This window comes from Petromyzon marinus, chromosome 43 (assembly GCF_048934315.1).
Source record: "Petromyzon marinus isolate PM22_M1 ecotype Great Lakes invasive population chromosome 43, UKy_Petmar_22M1.pri1.0, whole genome shotgun sequence".
NCBI classification, from domain to species: Eukaryota; Metazoa; Chordata; class Hyperoartia; order Petromyzontiformes; family Petromyzontidae; genus Petromyzon; species Petromyzon marinus.
The window spans coordinates 3,958,969-3,986,939 of NC_133709.1; the positions used below are offsets into that span (position 1 = coordinate 3,958,969).

Sequence of the window (27,971 nt, forward strand, 5' to 3'; positions counted from 1 at the left end):
CCACAAATGCCACGTGGTTGTCTCACGCGACCCCATCCGCGGTGAGAAGTTAAAGAGGCAGCAGTCGCGGGGGCCTCCCAATGTGGTAGCGTGGCCGAGCGGTCTAAGGCGCTGGATTAAGGCTCCAGTCTCTTCGGAGGCGTGGGTTCAAATCCCACCGCTGCCAACTGGATTTTTTTGAATATTATATTCACTTTTGTATCTTATAAATGTTCTTTGGGATGGTTACGTTTCAGCTACATTTGTACCAACAACAAAAAGTACATTTACAATCGTGGTGGGGGTTTTTTATTTTCTCACGCGTATACATTGGCGTTATTATATACATACACACGCACAGTATTTTGTGTTTAAATTTCGGCGTGATCGCCTTTGCCACGCGGTGTCACGTGGAGGCCGCGAGCCGCCGCCGCCGCCGCCACCTCACATGGTCTCTGCTGTAATTCTATATAAACCCCGCGCACAGTAAGTTTCCCTTCCTGGCGCTGAGCTTTTCACAGAGCGCCGCCGTCGACGTTTGCCGCGTTTATTATTCGAGTTTCGTTTACGAATTCACCGCCTCAGCGCGACAACGCCCGCCGCGCGTCGCCGTGGGGCTTAGGCCGCGGCGAAGCCTCGCGCTCACCTGGGATGTGCTACCGGTGGAAGCGGGAGGCTCCGGGCAGGGCCGGGCGACGCCCCCGGCCTGGCCGGCCTCGCAGTTCCTATTCGTGCCGCTTTTGTTTTTTTACGTCTTTAAAACCGTAGCGCCAATGCGAACGCGTTGTTGTACGCGCGTGTTGGTGTGCGCTCGTTTTGAGTAATTGACGGTGATTTTGTTGTGTTGTGTTTTTAAACTACGTGGGGACACGGCTGAGATTCGCGTCTTGCGACTGAGCAGCTGAGTTTCAACCACGTGAGAGCTCATTGAGAGTTGTTTTAACACGCGGGTGGCAGGGCCTTGCCCACCAATGTACATACATTAATGTTCTTTGGGTATTTCGGTAAAGCCACGTAGATAGAACAAATAATAGTATTATTATTCTTTGTATCATTTTTTTTCTATCTACGTGGCTTCACCGAAAGACCCAAAGAATATGAATTCCTGCAGTCACGAAAGCTTTAAGTCAATATTTAATCCGTAATAAATGTGGCCGGTTTTTTTGTTTGTTTGTTTAGATCGCGTAAATATTTTTTTTATATATAAAAGCCCTCCGCCACCCGACGCGGCCAATCGGTCAGGGTTCGTCGCTGTGACACAAAACGTGCCACATTCGTTACTCGCTCTTTTCCAATTCGAGTACGACGTTTCGCCGGTAACTGCGACCAGCATTATCAGGCGGGCATCCATTGAGATGTGTTTTTTCTCTCTGTTTAAGCGGTCCCCCTATATTTAACCAGGGCAGGAACATCGCTTTGAGTCGTTTTCTGTTCCGGATGAGACGACAGTCTGCATTGTTGCTATTATTATTTCGCAATCCGTGTTCTCTCTTTACAGATTGTATACATTTGAGTTCACAGTGTGCAGGTGCTCACGTTTCCTGCAACAGTTGTACACACACACTAACCCCACATCACACCAGGAACCCAGCTCTAGCCATGAACCTTGACCCTGACGTGGCATCAGCTGTGTTGAGGCGCTGTGGTGATGTTAACTACCTTGCCCGGTATACAGGAGGTCGTGGGTTCAATCCCGACCCTGACGCCTGCTGCTGTGTATGTGGAGTTTGCGTCTCATCATCATCACGGTGGCTAGGAGATGTTAACTACCTCACTTGGTATACATGAGGTCGTGGGTTCAATCCCGACCCTGACGCCTGCTGCTGCATATTTGGAGTTTGCATTTTCTCCCCGTGGTCGCGTGGATTTTTCTCCGGGTTTAGATTATTTGGCTGCTTTTAATTTGCACGTGATTATCCACTTTGTTGAGCTATCATTTGTGGCCAGGTCGCTTCTGAAAAAGAGCTGTGTAGCTCAGTGGAGCCTTACATGGTAAAATACAACATAGTTTATTTTTTTTAGTTTTAGTTTGTGAGGCCACCGGATGGATGTTCCCTGTCTTCCAAGCGAACCCGGCGACCCGAGTTCGAATTCCCATTCACGACCAATAAACGGTGGCGAATATATGAGCCGGTCTTGCCTTAAATGAACAAAGTGGTACCTAGTCCAGTGTGTGAACATCAGCACTGGGGAGTCAAAGGCGGCCGGACGTGGTGCTGGCCACCTACCTCCTTCGTTTGACCGTGTCGCTAACAGCACTTGTCCCGACTGTCTGTTAAAGACTATGCAGGGGATCACCTGTATCATCGTTTTCTCGAAGTCCGAGGTCGTAATCGTTCATCTGGTAGTACAGATTGAAGTGGAGTCTTGCCCAAAGCTTGGACGTTAACAACCTACCCGAATACCAATGACTTATCCTGAACCCCAGCGGTTACGTCAAACACCCATCAGTAACCATCAGTTCCTTAACCCAACTCCGCAACTCTTACACCAGCACTAAATCTGAAGAGTGATAGATGATATATGGAAAAGGCACAATTGTGACTGGAAGATCAGTTCTCCCATCATGCCTTGTATGTCACTGACATGGCCTTGCCTTCGATTCAAAATTGTGGAGATTTCATTTCACAAATAAGCAGGACAATGAGACATCTGTATCATAGCAGCTTCATCCTTGTGAGGAATCTTCAGTACAGTAATATCCACCATCTATCCTTAACCCTTAATCAGTCAATCTGTACGTCATCGCGTGCGCAGTGGCGAAGACACGTGACGGCGGTGAGGACCTATGGTGAGGGTACAGCGGTGAGGGTGTGCCAGCCTCGTCCCCCCGGTGCCAGAAGTGGTGTCCCGCCAACGCCTACGTGGATACTGTGACACTGACGGGTGGACGCTGTGACCGGTGGACGCTGTGATGAGTGGGTGGCGTGACAGGTGGCTGGTATGACGTTTGGACGGTGTGGCATTTGGGCGGTGTGACGAGTGGACGGTGTGAAATGTGGCTGGTGTGAACGACGGTGTGACGCGCGTGTTTGCTGTGACACGGGAGCGAGGGGAGCGGCAGACTGCGACACCATGGCAACCGCCACAGACGACGAGGACGACCCTATCGTCGAGGAGGTGAGGAGCGAGGACGCACGGCGCTCACACACCAGAGGCTCACGTGCACGTACAGGCAGGCGTACATGCAGCTGGCATACAGGCAGCAGGTACCGAGCGTGTAGTACACACGGTGCCTGCATGCTCGGCGCCTCTGTACATCACGTTTCTACACCCGGCTGTATGTGTGTCTGCTTGCCGTAATCCTTGTGCGTGTACAGCCTGGTGCCTGTACATTTGCTTGCAGCATGTCTGCCGACTGTCCACCTACTGCCTGTTCACTTGGCACCTGGTGCCTGTGTATTGTAGTTACAAGTCTGCTGACTGTACACCTACTGCCTGTATGTCTGCTGCCTGTACACCCGGCGTCTTCGCCTGACACATGTTGCAGCGTCCGTGACGGCGATGTGCGTGATGTATTCGAGTGTAAATGGCCTTGTTGGATGCTGTTGTGCGTGTGACAGATCGACGTGTACCTGGCTAAGGGGCTCGCTGACAAGCTCTACCTCTTCCAGGTAATTGGCAAACCTGACCATGGGGTGGGGGGTGGTATAACGAAGTAACTGGAAAATTCCAGATTTTCACCAACTCACACTGATCAGCCGGGTGAAGTATGGTACGACGCTTGCCAACTAAAATTGAAAGAAGCGTTAATACACGAGTTATGTCCGTCGGCCTGCCTGTAACACGGGGGGCGGGGCAATAGCTCTCGTAAAGTTGATCCCATAATAAACAACATTTGTATTATCAATTTCTGCTGCTGTTCGAGGACATGCCCTGCAGAAAAAAACTGGCCACGTTGCCGAACAAGCGCTAAGAAAAATAGCCTTTCCGACCATGGCGATGACGTCGCACGCCACGCGTGTGGTGCCATCGCCATAACATCACTACACGTGACGTCACCTCACGACATCGCTCGCCGTGTGACGTTGCGTGCCGCGTGCTCGGAAGGTCCCGTTATCGTCGCGAATTAAACACATTCCGGGGACAAACGAGCACGTTGGAGAGCGTTGTGGATTCCACACGCACACACGTCTTCTTCTTCCTTGGGTTGCGTGCGGCTCACGAGTCGGCCGTCGCGTCTCGTTTGGCAGTACCCAGTGCGGCCCGCGGGCATGACGTACGAGGGCACGCCACGCCTCGCCACGCGCATCAAGCCCAAGCTGCATAAGGTGAGCGCCGAGGATAGTGGGTGGTGGTGGTGGGGGTGGGCACGGAGAGACCCTCCCCTGGCCACGGGGGCATGGTGCAGGGAAGAGAGACTCGGTGGTTTGGGGCGGCTCCTGCCTTGGACACGAGCCTGCATGTGGCCGGACGCCCTTCATGTGTGTGTGTGTGAACGAACTAGCGAACGTCCGTACATCGCAACGCAGGGTGCGCACCGCGGCCTCCGATCATGTGACCGGGTCACCTCAGTCCGTGTCATCGTTTTCAAACTCCTTGGCATCGCCTCGTCGCAGTCGGTCGCGCGCTTTGGCCTCCGGTGGGCAGCCGTCGTAGTCATCGTCACGCCCTCGATGGCATCAATCTGCTCGTCGTCACCTTTGGGCAAACTGAAAAATAAAAAACGGCCCCGTCGACGAATCGTTTTGTTGGCGATTGCGTTCTTCCCCGAACGAACGGTGCAGGTGGAGCTGGAGCTGGGCATCAACGTGACGAGTCCCAACTACTCGCGCAGCAAGGGAGAGCAGATCGCGCTCAACGTGGACGGGGCCCACGGGGACGATGGCAGCGGCTCCTGCACCTACTCCACGTAAATACTCACCGTCACTCACCGTCACTCACCGTCACTCACCGTCACTCACTTCCACTCTCCCTCCACTCCCCCTCCACTCACCGTCACTCACCGTCACTCACCGTCACTCACTTCCACTCTCCCTCCACTCCCCCTCCACTCACCGTCACTCACCGTCACTCGGCTCCACTCACCTCCACTCACGGTAACTCACTTCTACTCACCGTCACTCACCGTCACTCACCGTGACTAACCGTGACTCACTTCCACTCTCCCTCCACGCCCCCTCCACTCGCCGTAACTCACCGTCACTCACCGTGACTCACCGTCACTCACCGTCACCGTCACTCACCGTGACTCACTTCCACTCTCCCTCCACGCCCCCTCTACTCACCGTGACTCACCGTCACTCACCGTCACTCACCGTGACTAACCGTGACTCACTTCCACTCTCCCTCCACTGTCACTCCACTCCCCCTCCACTCACCGTCACTGGGCTCCACTCACCTCCACTCACGGTAACTCACTTCTACTCACCGTCACTCACCGTCACTCACCGCCACTCACCGCCACTCACCTATACTCACTGTCACTTGCCTACACTCGCTGTCACTCACCGTCACACTAATCGCCACTCACCATAACGAACTGTTACTCACCGCCACTCGCCTCCAGAAGAGTGACCGAGGGCTTTGCGGTGCAGTTTGAGTGGCGCCGCGTGGGCCGTGACTCGGGTTTCCCCTGCGATCGCCGCGTAGGAAGCTGATGGACAAGCAGCTGCTGTGCTCCAGTCAGACGCCGGGGAGCGCGTCGCGCTACGCCATCGCCCTCTACCGCAGGGGTACGTGAACGCGGAGGGGGGAACACGTGGTCTACAGCGGCCTTCTTCATTGCAAGGCCCGACGGCCACTGGCGGCCCCTGACGTGCGGCCCCCGATAATGCACAACACGTGACAACACCGCCAATCGTCATCGTCATCAAACCCGGTGGTTTCAAATGTGTGCGCGGCCCTCACGCTGATGTCTTACCGGTGAAAGTAGCCCCCCTCTGAAAATGAGTGATGCACCCCAGCCGCAACAACACGTCGTGAACGTGGCGCGAGCGGGAACGGCGCGGGCCCGAATGTGTGTCCGCGTGTGCACGCGTGTCTGAAACCCTCGCGTGTCCTAAACCCTCGTGTCCGAAACTCGTGTGTCCTAAACCCGTGTGTCCTAAACCCGTGTGTCCTAAACCCGCGCTTCTTAAACCCGCCCATGTCCTAAACCCGTGTGTCCTAAACCCGCGCTTCTTAAACCCGCCCATGTCCTAAACCCGCGTGTCCTAAACCTGCGCTTCTTAAACCCACGCGTGTCCTTAACCCTCGCGTCTGAAACCCGCGTGTCTTAAACCCGCATCTCCTCTAAACCCACGTGCCTGGTCCCCTTTACCACCACCCCCTCTCCCCCCGTGTGCCGGCAGGCGAGCTGCACGTGACGCCGCTCCAAGGCGTCTTGCAGCTGCGTCCCAGCTTCTCGTACCTCGACAAGGCCGACTCCAAGCACAAGGACAAGGACGCCGCCCAAGACGGTGAGCCGGGGGATGCGCCCCTCCCACCCCCACCCCGTCAGCCCCGCCACCATTCTCTCTCTCTCGCGGGGAGAGGGGGCCCGTCCTTGCCGGTAAAAGTCGTGCGGTTTTCCCGCGTTGCTCCGGGCTATCCGGTGCCGGGTGAGCTTCCCCGATGTTTGTAGGTAAAGACCTGTTCTGTAAGACGTGGGTGACAGGAAGCAAAATAATAGGTTTTACCCTTTCTGGCAATACAACAGTTGCGTTGAGATGTTCAAACACCAAATAGAAACATGCAGGGAACGAAGTCACCGCATTAACCACTCGCAGTACTTGTGGTGAACATGCAAACAAACATGCTCTGATAATATGATTGGCCTACAACAGAGACAGCCCTCTTTAAGCAGACTTCATTCCTTGCAAAAGGTATCTATTTCGTGTTTGAACATCTTAACACAACTACTGTTTTATTTCTAGATTTGAAGCTTTCGTGACTGCAAGGATTCATACTCTTTGTTTTTTTCGGTAAAGTCACGTTGGTCAAATAAAATAAAACAACTAAATTAAATCACGACGTTTCGGAGGCAACACAAGCTTCCGTCTTCAGGTGGAACAGACACAGCAAAATTAGCTGTGTCAAGTGAACAGCTCTGGGACACACGAGATTATATACAGGTTAAGAGGGGGGTGGGGAGGGGAGGGCTAAGTTAAGCCGCCTTTTGTTATGCTGCAGGGGGTTTGGGGGGAGCGGTGGTGCACTGCAAGAAGGCGAGTACAACACCCTTTTTGCTGCAGGGGGTTCGGGGGGAGGGTGATGGCGTGCTGCAAGAGCGCAGGCACCATCCTGGTAGAAACGGAAACGGCTGTACAATTATAACCCAGCTAACGTTTAACTTGGTTGATGACATCTTTCCAAAAGTTTCTCAATTTGAAGCCATCCTCTCGGTTGAAGTTGTGTCTATGTTTGTATATTAGGATGGCTTCATGGACAAATCTTTGGTAATAACCGGGAGGTTTGCATGGTACTTTGGTATCGGAGAAAACAATGTCATGAGAACCCGCTGTGTTGAAACAATGATCAGCCACGGCCGAAGAATTCGTTCTGCCATGTTTCAAATCTGATTTGTGCTCGCGAATTCGGTCAGAAATATGTCGTTTCGTCTCCCCGATATAGCAGTCACCACAGGTACAACTCAATTTGTAAATACCGGGGTACTGTAAGTCAGGAATGACATCCTTTACGGATGGGTTCAGATCACGGATTTTGTGTACTGTATTGAACCGGACCTGGATCTTGTGTTTGTTTAGAATTTTGGAAACCATCACACTGCCATACATAGCAGGCGTTACCAAAAAGATTTCCAAAATTCTGTGCTGCTGTGTTGCTGTGTTGCTGTGCTGCAGTGCTGCTGTGCTGCTGTGCTGCAGCGTTGCTGTGCTGCTGTGCTGCAGCGTTGCTGTGCTGCTGTGCTGCTGTGTTGCTGTGCTGCAGTGCTGCTGTGCTGCTGTGCTGCAGCGCTGCTGTGCTGCTGTGCTGCAGCGCTGCAGTGTTGCTGTGTTGCTGTGCTGCAGTCCTGCAGTGCTGCTGTGCTGCAGCGCTGCTGTGCTGCTGTGCTGCTGTGCTGCAGCGTTGCTGTGCTGCTGTGCTGCAGTGCTGCTGTGCTGCAGCGCTGCTGTGCTGCTGTGCTGCAGCGTTGCTGTGCTGCTGTGCTGCAGCGTTGCTGTGCTGCTGTGCTGCTGTGCTGCTGTGTTGCTGTGCTGCTGTGCTGCTGTGCTGCTGTGCTGTAGTGCTGCTGTGCTGCAGCGCTGCTGTGCTGCTGTGCTGCTGTGTTGCTGTGCTGCTGCGCTGCTGTGCTGCAGCGCTGCTGTGCTGCTGTGCTGCTGTGTTGCTGTGCTGCTGTGCTGCTGTGCTGCTGTGTTGCTGTGCTGCAGTGCTGCTGTGCTGCTGTGCTGCTGTGTTGCAGTGCTGCTGTGCTGCAGTGCTGCTGTGCTGCTGTGCTGCAGTGTTGCTGTGCTGCAGTGCTGCTGTGCTGCTGTGCTGCTGCGCTGCTGCGCTGCTGTGCTGCAGTGCTGCAGTGCTGCAGTGCTGCTGCGCTGCTGTGTTGCTGTGCTGCAGTGCTGCTGTGCTGCAGTGCTGCTGTGCTGCTGTGCTGCTGCGCTGCTGTGCTGCTGTGCTGCAGCGCTGCTGTGCTGCAGCGCTGCTGTGCTGTAGTGCTGCAGTGCTGCTGTGCTGCAGTGTTGCTGTGCTGCTGTGCTGCAGCGCTGCTGTGCTGCAGCGCTGCTGTGCTGCTGTGCTGCTGTGCTGCAGCGCTGCTGTGCTGCTGTGCTGCAGTGCTGCTGTGCTGCAGTGCTGCAGTGCTGCAGTGCTGCTGTGTTGCTGTGCTGCTGTGCTGTAGCGCTGCTGTGCTGCAGTGCTGCTGTGTTGCAGCGCTGCTGTGCTGCAGTGCTGCCTGGTTGCTGTGCTGCTGTGCTGCTGCGCTGCTGTGCTGCAGCGCTGCTGTGCTGCTGCGCTGCTGTGCTGCAGCGCTGCTGTGCTGCAGCGCTGCTGTGCTGCTGCGCTGCTGTGTTGCTGTGCTGCTGTGCTGCTGTGCTGCTGGTAAAGGCCGTGGCGACCCATTGGTTGCGTGAAAAATGCTTCTCATATTTTACGCGGAGAGACAAATATGGGAAGGGAGGTGCGTTTTTTATTTCGTGATTCACGTTCTCTGCAATGACACCCGCTGTTCATTTTCCGTTGTAGATTTACGTTTTTCATTATCGGTTGGATAACAAATCGGACAATACGGGAAGTGATTGGCGGGACTTGGTGACATCATCGGCATCATTGGCAGCCGTGTCGTGCTGGGCGTGGCTTGTAGGGGGGTTTCCCGCCTTCGGGAGGCGGGGGTGGCGGTGGCGGGCATGCGGCATGATCTCACGATGCAGCTTGACACGTGAAGTTGCCGTCGATTGAACGCACCCCCGAGGACAAACGCACGTCGGGAACGCTTAGAGAACCCACGCGCGTGTGCGCGGTTTTCCTTCCTCCTTGCTCTAAGTGGTGCTCGTGTTGTGGAGCGCGCAGGCGACTCGTCCCAGGAGGAGGCCGAGGACGATGTCAAGCAAGTGACGGTGAGCGCCGACGAGATCGCTCGCGACCGCGACGCACTCACTCGCCGATCACTAACTCGGGGGTCGAGTTTTACGCGCATTTGGGATTGCTCGCGTGACAGTGGTCAGTCGCAAAGGAGCTTTGCCGAATGCATTTTTTCAAATGATGTACGTTCATCTTACAATTGGCCTTAACGGAGAGGACGTAACTGTGCAGTCGGGGGGGGGAAACAAAGCAAATCGATACAAACGAGACGAAGAAACGAATTGGCAGTTGAATCAAATCGCGATCCCCGAATAATATCAATAATCATCATCGTCATAGTAACGGGGAAGGGACGGGGCAAGTCGCTCGGTGCCGCGTGACGACGCTCGCCACCATCGATGTCACGGTGGTGCGCAGCGTGACGCAGTGACACACAGCGTGGTGCAGTGACACACAGCATGGTCCAGTGACACACAGGCGTGGTGCAGTGACACAGTGACACACAGCATGGTCCAGTGACACACAGCGTGGTGAAGTGACACACAGCGTGGTGAAGTGACACACAGGCGTGGTGCAGTGACACAGTGACACACAGCATGGTCCAGTGACACACAGCGTGGTGAAGTGACACACAGCGTGGCACAGTGACACAGCGTGGTGCAGTGACACAGTGACACAGCGTGGTGCAGTGACACAGCGTGGTGCAGTGACACAGCGTGGTGCAGTGACACAGCGTGGTGCAGTGACACAGTGACACACACAGCGTGGTACACAGCGTGGTACACAGCGTGGCACAGTGACACACAGCGTGGTACACAGCGTGGTACACAGCGTGGCACAGTGACACACAGCGTGGTACACGGCGTGGTACACGGCGTGGTACACGGCGTGGTACACAGCGTGGCACAGTGACACAGCGTGGTACACAGCGTGGTACACAGCGTGGCACAGTGACACACAGCGTGGTACACAGCGTGGTACACAGTGTGGTACACAGCGTGGTACACAGCGTGGTACACAGTGTGGTACACAGCGTGGCACAGTGACACAGCGTGGTGAAGTGACACACAGCGTGGTGCAGTGACACACAGCGTGGTACACAGCGTGGTACACAGCGTGGTGCAGTGGCACAGCGTGGTGCACAGCGTGGTACACAGCGTGGTACACAGCGTGGAACACAGCGTGGTGCACAGCGTGGTACACAGCGTGGTACACAGCGTGGTACACAGCGTGGCACACAGCGTGGTACACAGCGTGGCACAGTGACACACACAGCGTGGTACACAGTGTGGTACACAGCGTGGAACACAGCGTGGTGCACAGCGTGGTACACAGCGTGGAACACAGCGTGGAACACAGCGTGGTACACAGCGTGGTGCACAGCGTGGTGCACAGCGTGGTGCACAGCGTGGTACACAGCGTGGCACACAGCGTGGCACACAGCGTGGCACACAGCGTGGTACACAGCATGGTGCACAGCGTGGTGCACAGCGTGGTACACAGCGTGGTACACAGCGTGGTACACAGCGTGGCACAGTGACACACACAGCGTGGTACACAGTGTGGTACACAGCGTGGAACACAGCGTGGTACACAGCGTGGTGCACAGCGTGGTGCACAGCGTGGTACACAGCGTGGTACACAGCGTGGCACACAGCGTGGCACACAGCGTGGCACACAGCGTGGCACACAGCGTGGTACACAGCGTGGCACACAGCGTGGCACACAGCGTGGCACACAGCGTGGCACACAGCGTGGCACACAGCGTGGTACACAGCGTGGTACACAGCGTGGCACAGTGACACACAGCGTGGTACACAGCGTGGTACACAGCGTGGCACAGTGGCACACAGCGTGGTACACAGCGTGGTACACAGCGTGGTACACAGCGTGGCACAGTGACACACAGCGTGGTACACAGCGTGGTACACAGCGTGGTACACAGCGTGGCACAGTGGCACACAGCGTGGTACACAGCGTGGTACACAGCGTGGTACACAGCGTGGCACAGTGACACACAGCGTGGTACACAGCGTGGTACACAGCGTGGCACAGTGGCACACAGCGTGGTACACAGCGTGGTACACAGCGTGGTACACAGCGTGGCACAGTGACACACAGCGTGGTACACAGCGTGGTACACAGCGTGGCACAGTGGCACACAGCGTGGTACACAGCGTGGTACACAGCGTGGTACACAGCGTGGCACAGTGACACACAGCGTGGTACACAGCGTGGTACACAGCGTGGCACAGTGGCACACAGCGTGGTACACAGCGTGGTACACAGCGTGGTACACAGCGTGGTACACAGCGTGGTACACAGCGTGGTACACAGCGTGGTACACAGCGTGGTACACAGCGTGGTACACAGCGTGGCACAGCAGTCGCTGAGAGTCGGGTTGCGGCGTTGCGCCAGGTGCGGTTTGCGCGACCGGAGAGCGACCGCGCCAAGCAGCGGCGGATGCAGTCGTACGAGTACATGCAGCAGAAGCAGGCGGAGGAGCCGTGGTTCAACCTCCGCCACCACGGACTCAAGGTGAGCACCATGCACTTCAGGGCTCTCACGCTCGCTCACAAAGACAAGGATCTCCCGTATAGCCTCAACAGACCGTTGGGCCGAGTGCCGTTAGTGAGCTCATCCACACGCACCCACACACATGCACCCACACGCACTCGCACACACGCACCCACACGCACCCACACGCACCCACACGCACGTACCCGCACGTACCCGCACGCACCCGCACGCACCCGCACGCACCCACACGCACCCACACGCACCCACACACACCCACACGCACCCACACGCACCCACGGCCACAGACGCCGACGGCAAGGCAAGGCGGTGGACGCCAAGGTGGCGCATCTCTCCCGTGGTGCGCGCAGGACGGGCGCGCGGACCACGAGCGACAGTACCTGCTGGCGCAGAGCGGCATGATGGAGGCGTGCGAGCTCATGAAGACGCCCAAGTGAGCGAGCCCCCTAGCAACCCCGCTCACGCTCGTTAACACGTCGGCTCGCACTCGTTAACACGCTCGGGGAGCGTTCGTTTCGGGGCGACCCGGGTCACTCTTGCAAACGAGACTCTCGCCCCCTCCTCGTGAAACGAAGCCTCCGTGAACTTTTAACCCACCCATCGTCCCCCGTGCGCTTCGTTCGCAGGGAGTACCTCTCCATGCTGATGCCTCCCGTGAAAGAGGAGACGTTGTGAGTTGCCGCCGCACTCGCCCACCCGTGATCCTGCACCTGTTTGTCCGCCACCGCGCGTGCGTGCGTGCGTGTGTGCGTGTGTGCGTGCGTGCGTCCCCGGTGCGTGGGGCCGGCATTGACGCGTGCGCGGCGCTGCCACTGTGTTCACAGCGAGGTGGCGGTGGCGCCCAGCAACGTCATGTCCATGGCTCAGCTGCGCACGTTGCCGCTCGGAGACCAGGTGAAGACGCTCATGAAGAACGGTGAGCGCCTAGACGGTGTGCGTGCGCCTGCGTGTGTGTCTGTGTGTATGTCTGTGTGTATGTCCATCTCGGCCACGGTCATTCCCTCCCTTCTCTACGCTTGCGAAACGTGGACCCCCCTAATGGAACATCTTCGCCGGTTAGAAACATTTAGGCTGGCCTGCCTTCGATCCATCCTGAGTTTAACCAGATTGGATTGTGTGAGGAGCTCACAAATCCTTGAAAGATCTGGGCAAGGTCCCATCGGTGAGCTCCTCCGGCGGGCAAGGCTGCGATGGCTGGGTCATGTAGCCCGCATGCCCAGCCACCGCATGCCGAAACAGCTTTTTTTTTGGCCGGATCGAGGGGGCTAAACGGGCGCGGCACGGGCTAGAGAAGAGATGGAGTGATGTGGTACAGGAGGACGTGGAGCTGAGTGGACTTGCCGATGACTGGTACCAGCGGTGTCAAGATCGGCCTCTGTGGAGGAGGCTCGTGAAGGACGCTACTGGGCAGTTGGAGGTAGTTGCCCTCCAACAACAACGGAGGGCGGAGGAACGACGCTCACAACAACGAGCGGAGCGCCGGGTGGCTAAAGCACAGCAGGTTGGCACAGTAGGGGGCACAGGTGGTGCATCAGCCAGTCATCTCAGTCAGTCGACCCGTGGCACCTGGGTCTGCCCCGTGACCTCCTGCCAGCGGGCGTTCGACACTTCACGTGGCCTCAGGGTGAACATAGCCTGGCACAAGCGTCGTGGTGATGTCACCGCCACTTAGTGGTGAATGGCGGTTGTTGTTATGTCCGTCTGGCCGTTTGTGCGTGTTTGTGTGTGTGTGTTTGTATACGTGTGTGTGTGTGTGGGGAGTGGTGGTGTAGCGGTTAGCGCGCTGCGTTATGAACCCGGCGACCTGGGTTCGATTCCCGCTCACGGCCAACACCAGTGACGATTATCTGAACCGGTCCTGGGCCTCTCCTAGGTCGACTCAGCCTCAAATGAGTACCTGGTGTGGTGTGTAGTAAACATCGTCACTGGGGAGACAAAGGCGGCCGGGCGTGGTGCTGGTAACCCACCCCCTCGTGTGCCGTTCCGGCCTTCATAGGTGCTCAGCACTTGCTCCCCACAGTCTTGTTAAGGCTGTATGTGCGTGCACTTACCTGTGTCTCCGTCGGCGCGTTGCAGTGAGGGTGCTTCAGTTCTCGCAGCTGATGTCGCTGCTGAGCCCTGGGCTCGACTCGGTGTCTGTGCTGCGCAGCGTGCAGCAGGTGGCCCTGCTGGTGCAGGGCTGCTGGGTCGTCAAGAGGTGGGTGCGCTACCAGCCTGCCACATCCCATCGCATGCAGACCCACGGACTTACACACAGACCCATAAACATGCGTGTAGACCCATAGACTCGCGTACAGATACGTGGACTTACACAGAGGGGCCCATCGGTTCATATAGGAGCCATTGGCACGGCCATCGAGTGCACAGACGGTGCAACTGCGCCGCTGCCTACTGTCTGGAGGAGCCCAAGAGAATCAACTCGCTCCGCTCGGGAGCTCGATCATGGGGGGGGGGAGGGACGCGGCTTGGGCCCGGATTCAAACCCAGGATCTTGGGGGGGTGCCGGCTCCTCGCTCCGACTTCCGAGCCGCCCGACTTCTTGAGTTCTGTTTTGATGGCCGTTGATCCCTTGTGTGCACCCCCCCTTCCCCCCCCACCTTTACCCCTCCCCCCCCACAGCGAGGTGCTCTACCCCAAGGACTCGCTGAGCCCCCACAGCGGGATTCCCGGCGAGCTGCTGTGCCGCGGCCGTGACTTCGTCGTGAGTCTGCCCAACCGCGCGCCGCCGCTTCCCGTTTACGCCCCGGGGCCCTTTCGCCGTTCCGCGCCGGGGCACCGCGGCGGCCGCGGGTGTCGTTCTTGAGCGGACTTAACCTCTCTGGCGCCGCGCCGGTTGGCGAAAATTATCGATTCTCGCGGCGCCCGCCAGCCCGCCCGCCCGCCCGCCCGCCGACGCGTGCATCGTTGATCGTCGGGCTCGAGGATCGATACGAGCGGCCGCGTCCCACGGGTGCCGGGTGCAGACACAGGGAGCCGGTGTGGTAGTCCTAGTACGGGCAGCGGGTTGTCCGCCGGGCAGCGGATGCACAGGGGGAGACCCAGGAACTGGTTTGGTTGTCGCTCACCGCTCATGTCGGGCATGGCTGGGAGCGGAACTTGTGTCGCGGTGTCTGGACTTTAAACCCGACCCTACTTTTATTTTTACATATTTCCTTCTCCGTTGTCGTTGAGTCAGGCCACTCTTCTTACAAATGAGACGAATCCCGGTCTCCTTGAGTTCTCGCCTGGTTGAGCAAAAACAACTCAAAACCGTTGCGGTGCGTGTGTGCGTGTGTGCGTGCGGCCGTCCGGCAGATGTGGAGGTTCACCCAGGAGAGGATGCTCCTGCGCAAGGACGTCGCCGGAATCATCAAGGTGGGGTGCGACGCACGCGTCACACACGCGTCACGCGCGTCCGTCCCGCTAACTGGGAGAGGGAAGGTCGTCAACGATGAGGGTCAGCGTTGGTCGCCTGCGTCAATGCCGCCGCGCTTCTCAACCACAACCGCCCATCCATCGCGCTGCGTGGTCAAAAACCACCACCACCCGTCGCCCGGAACCCAACCATAACCAACAACATTTCACCTAACCACCACCATCCACCACCTTTGTCGTCCGACCACCACCGCTCACTACCCACCGCCAACCCGTCGCCCACAATCGAACCACAGTCAACGACATCCCATCCACCACCACCACCGACTCAACCACCACTGCGCTTGAGTGCATGTGTGCGAGAGCGTCTACACCAGCGCACGCGTGCCAGCACACAAACCCGCGTGCGTCCCATCGGCGGGATCCGCGTTAACGCGTGTGTTTCTGCGGTCTTACCCCCCCCCCCACCGTCTCCTCCGCTCCACGCAGCTGGCCCCCGACGACGTGCGCGAGATCTTCCAGCAGGTGGCCGTGTCGCGCATCGGCCTGGGCTGGGAGTTCATGCAGCCGCGCGACGACGACTTTGTGCGGAGGCACGCCGACGTGGTGCAGCGGCAGACCATGCTGTGGGCGGGCGTCCAGGCGCGGTGAGCTTCCAACGCCGCCACCACTACCCAACCACGCCCCTACCCACCCACCCATCCACCTCCACCACCACACTCCCCCCCAACAATCCCTTTGCCAATAAACGCCGTGTTGTGAGCTGCGGGCGGACGGGATAAGGGTTCACTGTCTCGAAGGAGAGAATGAACGGTTATGACTTCGGCTTGTAACGCGCTGCTGCTTGCTACTATTACTACTACCGCCAACGCACGGTGGAAATCGACAACGGAATTTTGTATTGACCGGATCTGATATCGGCAAATGTTAAATGACGTTGCCCGTCGACCACCGACAAACCGGTCGTCGGCATCGCCCGTTACGCAGCCCGAATCACCACTGCCGATCTCGTGCCAGTTGAGTATCGGCCGTGCGCATGACGTGCGCTCGTGCGTGTCTGCGTGTGTGGAGCGGTAGTGCAGCGGTTAGCACGCCGTGTTACTAACCCGGCGACCCGAGTTCGATTCCCGCTCACGGCCAACACCGGTGACGATTAACTGAACCGGTCCTGGGCTTCCCCTAGGTCGACTCAGCCTCAAATGAGTACCTGGTACGGTGTGTAAAGATCACCGGGCGTGGCCACCCCCCCCCCCCTCTCCACCGTGTGCCGTGCCGGCCTTCCTAGGTGCTCGCTAACAGCACTTTCCCTAACAGTCTGTTAAGGCTATACGGGGGATCTTTGTGTGTGACCGCCAGGCTCGAGAAGGCGTACGGTCTGAAGAAGGAGGACATGCTGCCCAAGAAGCCAGAGGCACCGCCGGCGGGTACGCTCCGTGACAAATAATCGGTCCTCTCTGTATTTTTGCTCTCATCGTCAATACCGTAACGCGTATGGAATGTATTCCGCAGTCCAGTGACGAATGAGCAAATGAACGAACGTGCGTACGTACTTTACGTATGTATGTACGTACGAACACACACTGCAGGGACCGTGGTGACGGGGGAGGAGCGGCTCAGGCTGGCCAGGTCAAAGATCATGGAACACAAGGAGAATCTGGAACAGACCTACAAACAGCGGAATTCCCAGAATCCCACGAGGCAGACCCACAATGCCGTGGAGGAGAGCGGCGGCGTGCGCGTCAAGGAGGAGCGCGCCAGCGATGTCGAGGATGCGGTGAGAGTTCACGCGCCTGCGTTTTTTGCCGATCCGCTGCTGGATGAAGGCCTTCCCAAGCCGCCGCTGCTGCCGCCACGGCCACCACCTCTCACCGTCCCGTCATCCATCGAGCGTGTCCACTTGACCTGAATTAATCGCTCCATCTCCCAGGAGGACGTCCTCTCCGACACATTCCGTTCCTTGAATCTTTACCTTTGTCGCCTCGCATTTTATCGTTATTATTAATAGTAATATGATTGTTTAGAGAAGAAGTTTCGCTGAGTCACGTGCCAAGTATTTTGCACAATCCGATTGAGCAAATTTGGGGGTACATTTTCTAATTTGCACAATGACGCCGACACACAAATGGGCCTACTCTGGCGAATGACGTCGACCTGTAACCAACCGAGAACTCGAGAGACCGGCACGAGTCTTATTTGTGAGCGTGGCTGTGGTCAACCAAGTTTCCAAGACCAATAACATAGAAAAATAAAATAGCGCCACGGTTATAGACCCCGGCTCTAACCCGCGGCTCCGCGATTCCGTCTCCACCTCCCTCCCCTCATCGTCCCCCCTCCGGGCGCAGGAACCGATGGACGTGGACGGCTCCAACGGAGCGCCGGCCCTCGCCAACGGAGAGCACGGCGCCCCGGGGGAGTCGGCGGCGGCGGCGGCCGGAGCCGAGACCCAGCGGCGCGAGCTCCGGGCGTTCGTGCGAGCACGCCTCGCCGAGCACACGGTGCTGTCGCTGCGCGAGCTGCGCCGGCTGCTCGACCGCCACCTGGCGGCGCTGGCCCCGGGCCACGTGCTCGGCGCCGGCGTCTCCCCGCTCATGCTGCAGGAGGCGGCGCTGCAAAGCGGCGGCCGGCAGATGCACGTGCAGGTGCGCGTATGATTGCTCGCGCGAGCGTCTAACAATACTCGCCCCCTGCAGTCTTGATATATTTTTTTTGTCTTTGCCCGCTGCGCAACGAAACCGGCGACCCAAGTTCGATTCCCGCTCGCACCGGTGACGATTATCTGAACCGCTCCTGGGCCTCCCCTAGGTCGGGTCAGCCTCAAATGAGTACCTGGTGCGGTGTGTAAACCTCGCCACTGGGCAGACAAAGGCGGTGCCGCGTGGTGCTGGCCACCCACTGACTGGTGTACCGTTCCGGCCTTCATAAGGTGCTCGCTAACAGCACTTGCCCCAAAGGTCTGTTAAGGCTAATACGGGGGATCTTTGTCTTTGTAACTGTGTGCCTGTGTGCGACTCCATGTGTGTGACCCGCGCGTCTTTGCGCGCGGGTACAACTGCGCGCGCATGCGAGCGTACGGCCCTAATAGGTTCTCACTGTAACGGCACTTGCCTCGATGATCTGCAAGGCTAAATGGGGGGGGGTGGGGGGGATCTTTGTTGCCAAATACAAACATCTCTCGTTCAGCCGTAAAGAACCAGAGGCTCGGAATCCCATCAGACGGGATTCGCGAACATCGTGCTCCACTGCAGGGGCTCGAACCCAGCTCGCTGATACTGTAGTTTAAGCGGTCAGACCGTGACTCACGGTACCGATCGCTTCCGGAACACCAGCCGCACCGGATTGCTTTTGCCGCTTCACGTCACCGTCGCACTCCCTGCCGCCGCCAGATTCCGCCGCAGTTCCTCTCGGACGCCAACAACGACAAGGTGTTCGTGAACTGGAACGCGGGGGACGCTCACGAGAAGGTCCGTTCGATTCGCCGCCCCCCCCACCCGACCCAGCCCCCCATTTACCGCCCCCCCCCCACCCAACCCCTCATTCACCACCCCTCCCACCCACCCCCCCCCCCCCATTCATCACACCCCCCACCCAACCCCCCCATTCACCACACCCCCCACCCAACCCCCCCATTCACCACCCCTCCCACCCACCCCCCCCATTCACTACACCCCCCCACCCACCCAACCCCCCCATTCACCACCCCTCCCACCCACCCCCCCCATTCACCACACCCCCCACCCACCCCCCCCATTCACCACACCCCCCACCCAACCCCCCCATTCACCACACCCCCCACCCAACCCCCGAATTCACCACCCCACCCACCGATCCCCCCCATTCACCGCCCAACCCACTCCCCCATTCACCGCCCCTCCGACCCACCCCCCCATTCATCGCCCCCACCCCCTCTTACCTCCTTGCCGCACCATCGCGCTGACAATCGGCAAGCCCAGCCCCCCGCGGTCTACACGGCGCGCGAGTGGTGGCGTTTGTTGTGGCCGAGCGTGGATATATCCGACCGAGATTGTGTCAATCCGCGGTGAGATTCGTGGCCACGCCACACGCGAGGCTTTCGACTGGCGTCACCGTGGCCACGCCGGTACTTGTTGCGCGGTGAAGGCGTAGGGTGCGTCCCGGCGGGTGGGTTATGTCTCGGCTGGCTCCGCGTGGTTGATAGTGGTGATGGTGGTTGATGGTGATGATGGTGGTTGATGGTGATGATGGTGGTGCTGATCGGGAGGTGGAGTGTCTTTCCTGACCAGCGCCTCATCGTTGTGCAGCCCCGGCAGGTTCTCCTGGAGATGTTCAATGAGAACTACCGGCTGAAGCGCCCGGCCATCCAGTCACGGCTCGCACTCGCCGGAGGATCCGAGCCGGACAAACCGACGCTTGACAAGCTGCTGAAGGTCGCTCACACCACAACCACCACCACCAGTGTCTCCTACTCCTCTACCACCACCACCACCAGTGTCTCCTACTCCTCTACCACCACAACCACCACCAGTGTCTCCTACTCCTCTACCACCACCACCACCAGTGTCTCCTACTCCTCTACCACCACCACCACCAGTGTCTCCTACTCCTCTACCACCACCACCAGTGTCTCCTACTCCTCTACCACCACCACCACCAGTGTCTCCTACTCCTCTACCACCACCACCATCAGTGTCTCCTACTCCTCTACCACCACCACCACCAGTGTCTCCTACTCCTCTACCACCACCACCACCAGTGTCTCCTACTCCTCTACCACCACCAGTGTCTCCTACTCCTCTACCACCACCACGACCACCACCACCAGTGTCTCCTACTCCTCTACCACCACCACCACCAGTGTCTCCTACTCCTCTACCACCACCACGACCACCAGTGTCTCCTACTCTACCACCACCACGACCACCACCACCAGTGTCTCCTACTCCTCTACCACCACCACCACCACCAGTGTCTCCTACTCCTCTACCACCACCACCACCAGTGTCTCCTACTCCTCTACCACCACCACCAGTGTCTCCTACTCCTCTACCACCACCAGTGTCTCCTACTCCTCTACCACCACCACGACCACCACCACCAGTGTCTCCTACTCCTCTACCACCACCACCACCACCACCAGTGTCTCCTACTCCTCTACCACCACCACCACCAGTGTCTCCTACTCCTCTACCACCACCACGACCACCAGTGTCTCCTACTCTACCACCACCACGACCACCACCACCAGTGTCTCCTACTCCTCTACCACCACCACCACCAGTGTCTCCTACTCCTCTACCACCACCACCACCACCAGTGTCTCCTACTCCTCTACCACCACCACCACCAGTGTCTCCTACTCCTCTACCACCACCACGACCACCACCACCACCAGTGTCTCCTACTCCTCTACCACCACCACGACCACCACCACCAGTGTCTCCTACTCCTCTACCACCACCACGACCACCATCAGTGTCTCCTACTCCTCTACCACCACCACGACCACCACCAGTGTCTCCTACTCCTCTACCACCACCACCAGTGTCTCCTACTCCTCTACCACCACCACGACCACCATCAGTGTCTCCTACTCCTCTACCACCACCACGACCACCACCAGTGTCTCCTACTTCTCTACCACCACCACGACCACCACCACCACCACCAGCGTCTCCTACTTCTCTACCACCACCACCAGTGTCTCCTACTCCTCTACCACCACCACCACCAGTGTCTCCTACTCCTCTACCACCACCACCACCAGTGTCTCCTACTCCTCTACCACCACCACGACCACCACCACCAGTGTCTCCTACTCCTCTACCACCACGACCACCAGTGTCTCCTACTCCTCTACCACCACCACCACCACCAGTGTCTTCTACTCCTCTACCACCACCACCACCAGTGTCTCCTACTCCTCTACCACCACCAGTGTCTCCTACTCCTCTACCACCACCACCACCACCAGTGTCTCCTACTCCTCTACCACCACCACCACCAGTGTCTCCTACTCCTCTACCACCACGACCACCATCAGTGTCTCCTACTCCTCTACCACCACCACCACCAGTGTCTCCTACTCCTCTACCACCACCACCACCACCACCAGTGTCTCCTACTTCTCTACCACCACCACCACCACCAGTGTCTCCTACTCCTCTACCACCACCACCACCACGACCAGTGTCTCCTACTCCTCTACCACCACCACCAGTGTCTCCTACTCCTCTACCACCACCACCACCACCAGTGTCTCCTACTCCTCTACCACCACCACGACCACCACCACCAGTGTCTCCTACTCCTCTACCACCACGACCACCAGTGTCTCCTACTCCTCTACCACCACCACCACCAGTGTCTTCTACTCCTCTACCACCACCACCACCAGTGTCTCCTACTCCTCTACCACCACCAGTGTCTCCTACTCCTCTACCACCACCACCACCAGTGTCTCCTACTCCTCTACCACCACCACCACCAGTGTCTCCTACTCCTCTACCACCACGACCACCATCAGTGTCTCCTACTCCTCTACCACCACCACCACCAGTGTCTCCTACTCCTCTACCACCACCACCACCACCAGTGTCTCCTACTTCTCTACCACCACCACCACCAGTGTCTCCTACTCCTCTACCACCACCACCACCACGACCAGTGTCTCCTACTCCTCTACCACCACCACCACCACCAGTGTCTCCTACTCCTCTACCACCACCACCACCACCAGTGTCTCCTACTCCTCTACCACCACCACGACCACCACCACCAGTGTCTCCTACTCCTCTACCACCACCACGACCACCACCACCAGTGTCTCCTACTCCTCTACCACTACCACGACCACCATCAGTGTCTCCTACTCCTCTACCACCACCACCACCAGTGTCTCCTACTCCTCTACCACCACCACGACCACCACCACCAGTGTCTCCTACTCCTCTACCACCACCACCACCAGTGTCTCCTACTCCTCTACCACCACCACCAGTGTCTCCTACTCCTCTACCACCACCACCACCAGTGTCTCCTACTCCTCTACCACCACCACGACCACCACCAGTGTCTCCTACTCCTCTACCACCACCACCACCAGTGTCTCCTACTTCTCTACCACCACCACGACCACCAGCATCTCCTACTCCTCTACCACGACCACCACCACCAGTGTCTCCTACTCCTCTACCACTACCACCACCAGTGTCTCCTACTCCTCTACCACCACCACCACTACCAGTGTCTCATACTTCTCTACCACCACCAGTGTCTCCTACTCCTCTACCACCACCACCAGTGTCTCCTACTCCTCTACCACCACCATCACCAGTATCTCCTACTCTACCACCACCACCACCAGTGTCTCCTACTCCTCTACCACCACCACCACCAGTATCTTCTACTCCTCTACCACCACCACCAGTGTCTCCTACTCCTCTACCACCACCACCACCACCAGTGTCTCCTACTCCTCTACCACCACCACCACCAGTGTCTCCTACTCCTCTACCACCACCACCAGTGTCTCCTGCACCACCGTGACTTTCGTCCCTGTGCGTGTCCTCACCGTTGCAATTCCCCGTTCCCCGCCGTGTGCAGGAGTGCTGCGTGAGCCGCAATGGGATGTGGTACCTGAAGGGAACGACTCCGTCATGACAGCAGCCGTCCCCTCGGGGTGCGAGGAGGGGGGGGGGGTCGGGAGGAGCGTGGGTGAGGAGTGCAGGTGAGTGAGGTGTGGCCGTGAAACCCGGGGATTGGCCTCAGCCCAAGGCACCGTGGTCAAGTTGCCACTTGGACATGTCATGGTTGAAGAGAAGAATATTTCACAATACTGGAATAGTGGAGAACTGCATGCGTATGCACTGCCTCGATGGCTGTGTTATTATTATTATTGTTGGTGCACAGTCATCAAAAATGCGCTGTGACCTTTACGGACCCGGGAAGACTTACAGATTTGCCAGGACGGCCACATCAAAAATAAAAAAGAACGATTCTGGCAAATCCAGGACAGGTGCCACATGGCCTCCCTGGACTCCCAACGGCCATCGTCATCCCCGCCGCCACCTTCCTTTCTAGACGAGAGGAAATGAGGCGACCTTCAAGACCGACGGCTGAGAGGGCAGAGATGCCATGGTGGGGGGGCGGGAGGGCAGGAGAGCTGGGGTCTTCTCGGCAGCCTCGCTGCCGCCCCCCCCCCACAAGCAGTTTCAAGTGCTGCCCCCCCCTCCCCCGTTACAACGGGGCAACCTCGCCTCCGGTGCATCCGCTTCCACCGCAAAGTCTAGCGCTGCCACGGAACGGCAGCCCTGGAGACTCAAATCAGGCGGCCCTCTGCTGGGCCAAGAAAAGAAGGCGATAATTTTTTTTTTTCTCCTAAGTTTACGACTGATGTGTGTTTTTTCTCTCCGGCTTAAGTTTCATGTTTCCCCCCCCCCCCCCGCCACCACCCCCCCCCCCGCTTACCCTCACCTCTGTGATTGATGTGAGAACGTAACGCGAACTGCTCATATACTGTACATCTGCTGGTTATGTACAAGTATTTCCATTGTTTGGATCAGGCTGCAAAACGGTAACGCGCACCTGTTAATCCTTTAAAAGTGCCCCACCTTATTAACAGACCAATTCAGGCCTTATTGTTCACCCCCCCCCCCCTACCCTTATCAATCTCAACGTTCATCTTACAAACTCCCATCACAAGGGCGAAACACAAACAGACAGACAAAAAAACAATTGCCCGTATTGAAATATAGCTGTACGCCGTATGGACCTCAAAACTCAACTTCCCTCTTGATTTGAAGCTTTCGTGACTGCAGGAATTCATACTCTTTGGTTTTTTCAGTAAAGTCACGTAGGTAGAACAAAAACTCAACTTCCCTGTACGAGAATACGGGGTTAACCGTATGGCTTGACACGGTATGGTAACGGAATCGTTTAGTTCACGGCGCTTGCGCGTGGATTGGCTCTCAAGTCCAGCAGTCAAGTGACGTGGGTGGGCGGGTGGGGTGGTCCGGGTTGTGCACGCGGATTTACTGTAGAGAACACAGGTTGAGGCGCGCACCGCGCTGAGTTTTGTAATGAGATGCGACCACGCGCTGCTGCGATTTTACACTTAATGAATTGCAGGTTACGTTTGCTGCCTGTCGGCCGTAATGCCAAACCCGATTCCGATAAACATTGATGCGCGTTTTGGAATTGCCATTTTTGTTGTTGTCGTCACCATTGGATATTTAAGGCCTATCGCATGTCTCTTCCGTCTCACTTGAGATTTGGTTAAAACAAATAAATACCCTTTTGATTTAAAGCTTTCGTGACCGCAGTGATTCATATTCTTGGTTCTTTCGGTAAAGTCACGTTGAAGGGAAATATATATTTTATTCTTTTATTGTTTCCCTTCAACGTGACTTTACCGAAAGAACTAAGAATATAAATAAATACCCGTCGTGATTTTTTTACCGACGACGGAGTCTGCATGTGATGCCAGGGAACGACACTGGCTGGACGAGTCGGCAGAGAGCTGCTGCTCTCTTCTCTCACAATGTCACGTTTTCCCCGTCTGTGCAGTGTTTGTTGACACTCAGTTGGTTTTTAACGCTTGCGTATCCCATTTCTACTGGCACATCCGAGCTGCGCCAGAGTTGGGGCCATCATGGTACAGGTGTTTTTTTTTTCCATTGGCTTTTTGCCAAGCCGAGCCAGAACAATACCGTGAAATTCTGGCCTTGTAGTAATTGTGAATGTGACGGGTAGCCCAGTAGGATCAGGCTGCAAAACGGTAACGCACACCTGGGGTTCATTTACTGATGTCGGCAGCATGGCTCTGGTTTTGCAGTGGAAAAAAAAACAACCTGGTGCCTCCTGAGCCGCTCTGGGCTGGGTCGGCACGCGGTTCACTTAGCTCAGCTGGGGGGATGGGGATTACGTTTAATGCCATATTTTAAAGATTGCGTTTCGGCGCAGATCACGGTAACCGGCAACACTTGAAAGCGGGGTTTGGTCTCCGGTGTAGAAGTACAAAATCAAAACTTTTTACAGCGGTGAACAACACGCTTCATTTGAACGCCGATTTTTTTTTTTGGGCGAGAATTAAACAAAAGAATGTTCTATTGCGATAGTTGCCTTGGAAGTAATGAACAAGAACAAACGGCAAAAACAACCCCATTCACATTTGTCAACAGCACTGCCCGAAGAGGAATAACATACAAATACCGTAGACCGATAACGCCACCCCCGTTATATACGTTGCTTCCCGTTCAACGACGGTGGTGTAAATTGACGAACGTATGTCATGTTTGATTTTTTTTTCTCCCCCCTCCATCCTCGATGTCGCAGAGTAAGGACCGGAACCGAGGTCAATTAAAATTCCAGTTGCGCAATTTGTAATGAAATGGAACCGCAATGTCAAATATAATTACTATTTTGGCAAACAATGCTGCTGCTGTATTTGAAATTATAATTGACCGAAGGTCTCGTTTTTATCATGCCTTTATTTAATGGTTCGAGTTGAATGGATTTGCTGAAGCTGCCGAGACGAAAGATATCGGAAGCTCTGTGCAGTATAACGGACATGTGCATTGTGTCGAAAGTAAACATTAAAAGGCGCAGCCCCTGCAATTCCTCTTGTCACGCCACCGCTTGCAAAGGGGCCTCTGCAAGAGGGAGCTCCAAAAGGTCATCTCGAAGATACTTGGCCTACTTTTGCAGACCGCACAGACAGTGGCCAGACGCCTCGGACGTGGTGGGTGTTGCCCCATCACTTTACCCCACCGCACACCACAATGACTGGTGATGGTAGTGGTGGTGGAGCCGTCGGCAGTGTGGGGAGCGGTGGTGTAGCGGTTAGCGCTACGCTGTGCTACGAACCCGCTCACGGTCAACACCAGTGACGATTATCTAAACCGGTCCTGGGCCTCTCCTAGGTCGACTCAGCCTCAAATGAGTACCTGGTGCGGTGTGTAAACATCGCCACTGCGGAAACAAAGGCGGTCGGGCGTGGTGCTGGCCACCCACCCCCTCGTGTACCGTTCTGTCCTTCATAGGTGCTCGCTAACAGCACTTGCCCCTAGTCTGTTACAGGCTTTACGGGGGATCTTTGTCTTCTTCTGGTGTAGCCATTCGTAGGCAGTGATCTTCGCTAACTAGTTCCTGCTCCTTGCTCAATACTCACTTCCCCCCCCCCAGCTCACTCCACGACCCCTTCATTAAACTAGTCTACCGTGCATCCTCCGTCGTGATTTGTTTTTATTTTATTTCTAACTACGTGACTTTAACGAAAGAACCAAAGACTAACGTCACGTGGTTAACACGTGGAGACAATGACGGAGTGGCGGCGTCTATCCAGTGCTGTGTGAATGCTTTTAGAATTTCGATTTAAAGCTTTCGTGACTGCAAGGATTCATTTTCTTTGGTTCTTTCGGTAAAGTCACGTAGAATGAGAATAAAATATTATTATTGTGTTATTTTATCAATTCATTATTTTATTCTCATTCTACGTGACTTTACCGAAAGAACCAAAGAAGATGCTTTTACAATGTCCAGCAAGCAGCACACGTGGCCTGTCCCAATCTAAGAGGTAGAACCTCTGAGCTGGCAACAACGGCGTTGAATCTCGGCCGAGAGGCGAAACCCTCTGAACTGGCATGAACCCTTGGGGGGCCCCCCTCCACCCCTTCGCGTTCGTAAACACAAGGCCACGCAACCACAGCCTTGGCCAAGCCTAGCCCCGCCCCCATCCCCTCAGACCCCGCTCCCTTCTGCCAGACCACGCCCCCCCCCAGACCGCGCCCCCCCCTCATTGCTTCTGTGCTTTACCACCAGCTCGAGGGGGAGGAATTTACATAATCCACGCCCCTTGTTAGACCACGCCCCCCCTCTGGCACCGCCTCTTCTCTCGGCTCCACCCCTCCACGTCCTCCCCATCTCCGTGGTCTGAACGTTAATAATAATTATTTAATAATACTTTTTTTGACCACGGCAATGAGAGCAGATTTTTCGATGGTTACCTGGCTAATAATAATAACAATGCAATTCATTTATACGGCGATTTTCCCACGCTCAAAGCACTGAACAGTTAAAAGTATTCAATATATATTTAAAAAAACCTAATACATGCAAAACAAACAATGGCATAGAACATTAAACAAGAGCAGCATAGAGATGAATATTTAAGGGACGGAATATACGAGGTGGGAGAGTGCAGGAGGGAATTAAAGCCAGATTGTAAGACTTCTTGAACGGATGAGTTTTTAATTGAGATTTGAACGTGCAGATTGACTGGGCAGATCTGATGGGCAGTGTTGTTCCATAGCTTCAACACAATACCAACCTGGTTAGAACAGCAGCAACAACATAACACGATAACACGATTTAATTGTGTGCTATGAATAACGGAAATTGCCCGAAACGTCACCGATTATATTTGTTTAATGCCACGATGTTATACTGGCGAAGGTGTTGAGTTTTGTTATTTTATTACACTGATGTGGTGAACAGGCACACGTAATAACACACATAGGCGACGTTTCGGGCAATGCCCCTTGTTCACAGCACATACAGAGTTCCAGTCGAGAGACGGCGTAGATAAGCCTACGTGTGTGAGAGCAGCCAACACAGTATCACCCAACTGTTGTCCATAATAAAAGGTTGTTTTGGGCTTATATCGCGTAAAT

At 56.3% G+C, this 27,971-nt stretch overlaps 1 protein-coding gene, 1 long non-coding RNA gene and 1 other non-coding gene across 4 annotated transcripts in view; all 3 read left to right on the top strand.

The window, feature by feature from the left end:
• The window catches only part of LOC142930789 (uncharacterized), a 69,370-nt gene that overhangs the window by 6,578 nt on the left and 34,821 nt on the right, over positions 1-27,971 (top strand). The gene's annotated exons all lie outside the window — the stretch shown is intronic.
• On the top strand, positions 20-27,959 carry POLR3E (RNA polymerase III subunit E). 2 transcript variants are annotated; one of them, XM_032970172.2, is made up of 22 exons: positions 20-277; positions 2,737-3,099; positions 3,543-3,593; positions 4,173-4,250; positions 4,707-4,831; positions 5,572-5,654; positions 6,273-6,380; positions 9,424-9,470; positions 11,854-11,973; positions 12,324-12,406; positions 12,600-12,644; positions 12,798-12,889; positions 14,050-14,170; positions 14,593-14,674; positions 15,268-15,327; positions 15,817-15,974; positions 16,684-16,751; positions 16,914-17,101; positions 17,670-17,966; positions 18,711-18,788; positions 19,605-19,730; positions 22,906-27,959. In XM_032970172.2, the coding sequence occupies exons 2-22, from the start codon at positions 3,055-3,057 to the stop codon at positions 22,960-22,962; spliced, it is 2,112 nt and encodes a 703-aa protein (XP_032826063.1). In that variant the 5' UTR covers positions 20-277; positions 2,737-3,054; the 3' UTR covers positions 22,963-27,959. The 2 variants fall into 2 exon arrangements, with proteins under 2 accessions (XP_032826063.1, XP_032826060.1); XM_032970169.2 differs by lacking the exon at positions 20-277 and adding an exon at positions 303-465.
• On the top strand, positions 85-166 carry TRNAL-AAG (transfer RNA leucine (anticodon AAG)). Its single transcript has one exon. It is a non-coding gene; the product is annotated as a tRNA-Leu (tRNA).

Coding starts and splice junctions, on each gene's coding strand:
- POLR3E (XM_032970172.2), top strand. CDS start 3,055: ATGGCAACCGCCACAGACGACGAGGACGACCCTATCGTCGAGGAG. Junction 15,328..15,816: donor ACGTCGCCGGAATCATCAAG/GTGGGGTGCGAC, acceptor CGCTCCACGCAG/CTGGCCCCCGACGACGTGCG. Junction 18,789..19,604: donor CGGGGGACGCTCACGAGAAG/GTCCGTTCGATT, acceptor ATCGTTGTGCAG/CCCCGGCAGGTTCTCCTGGA.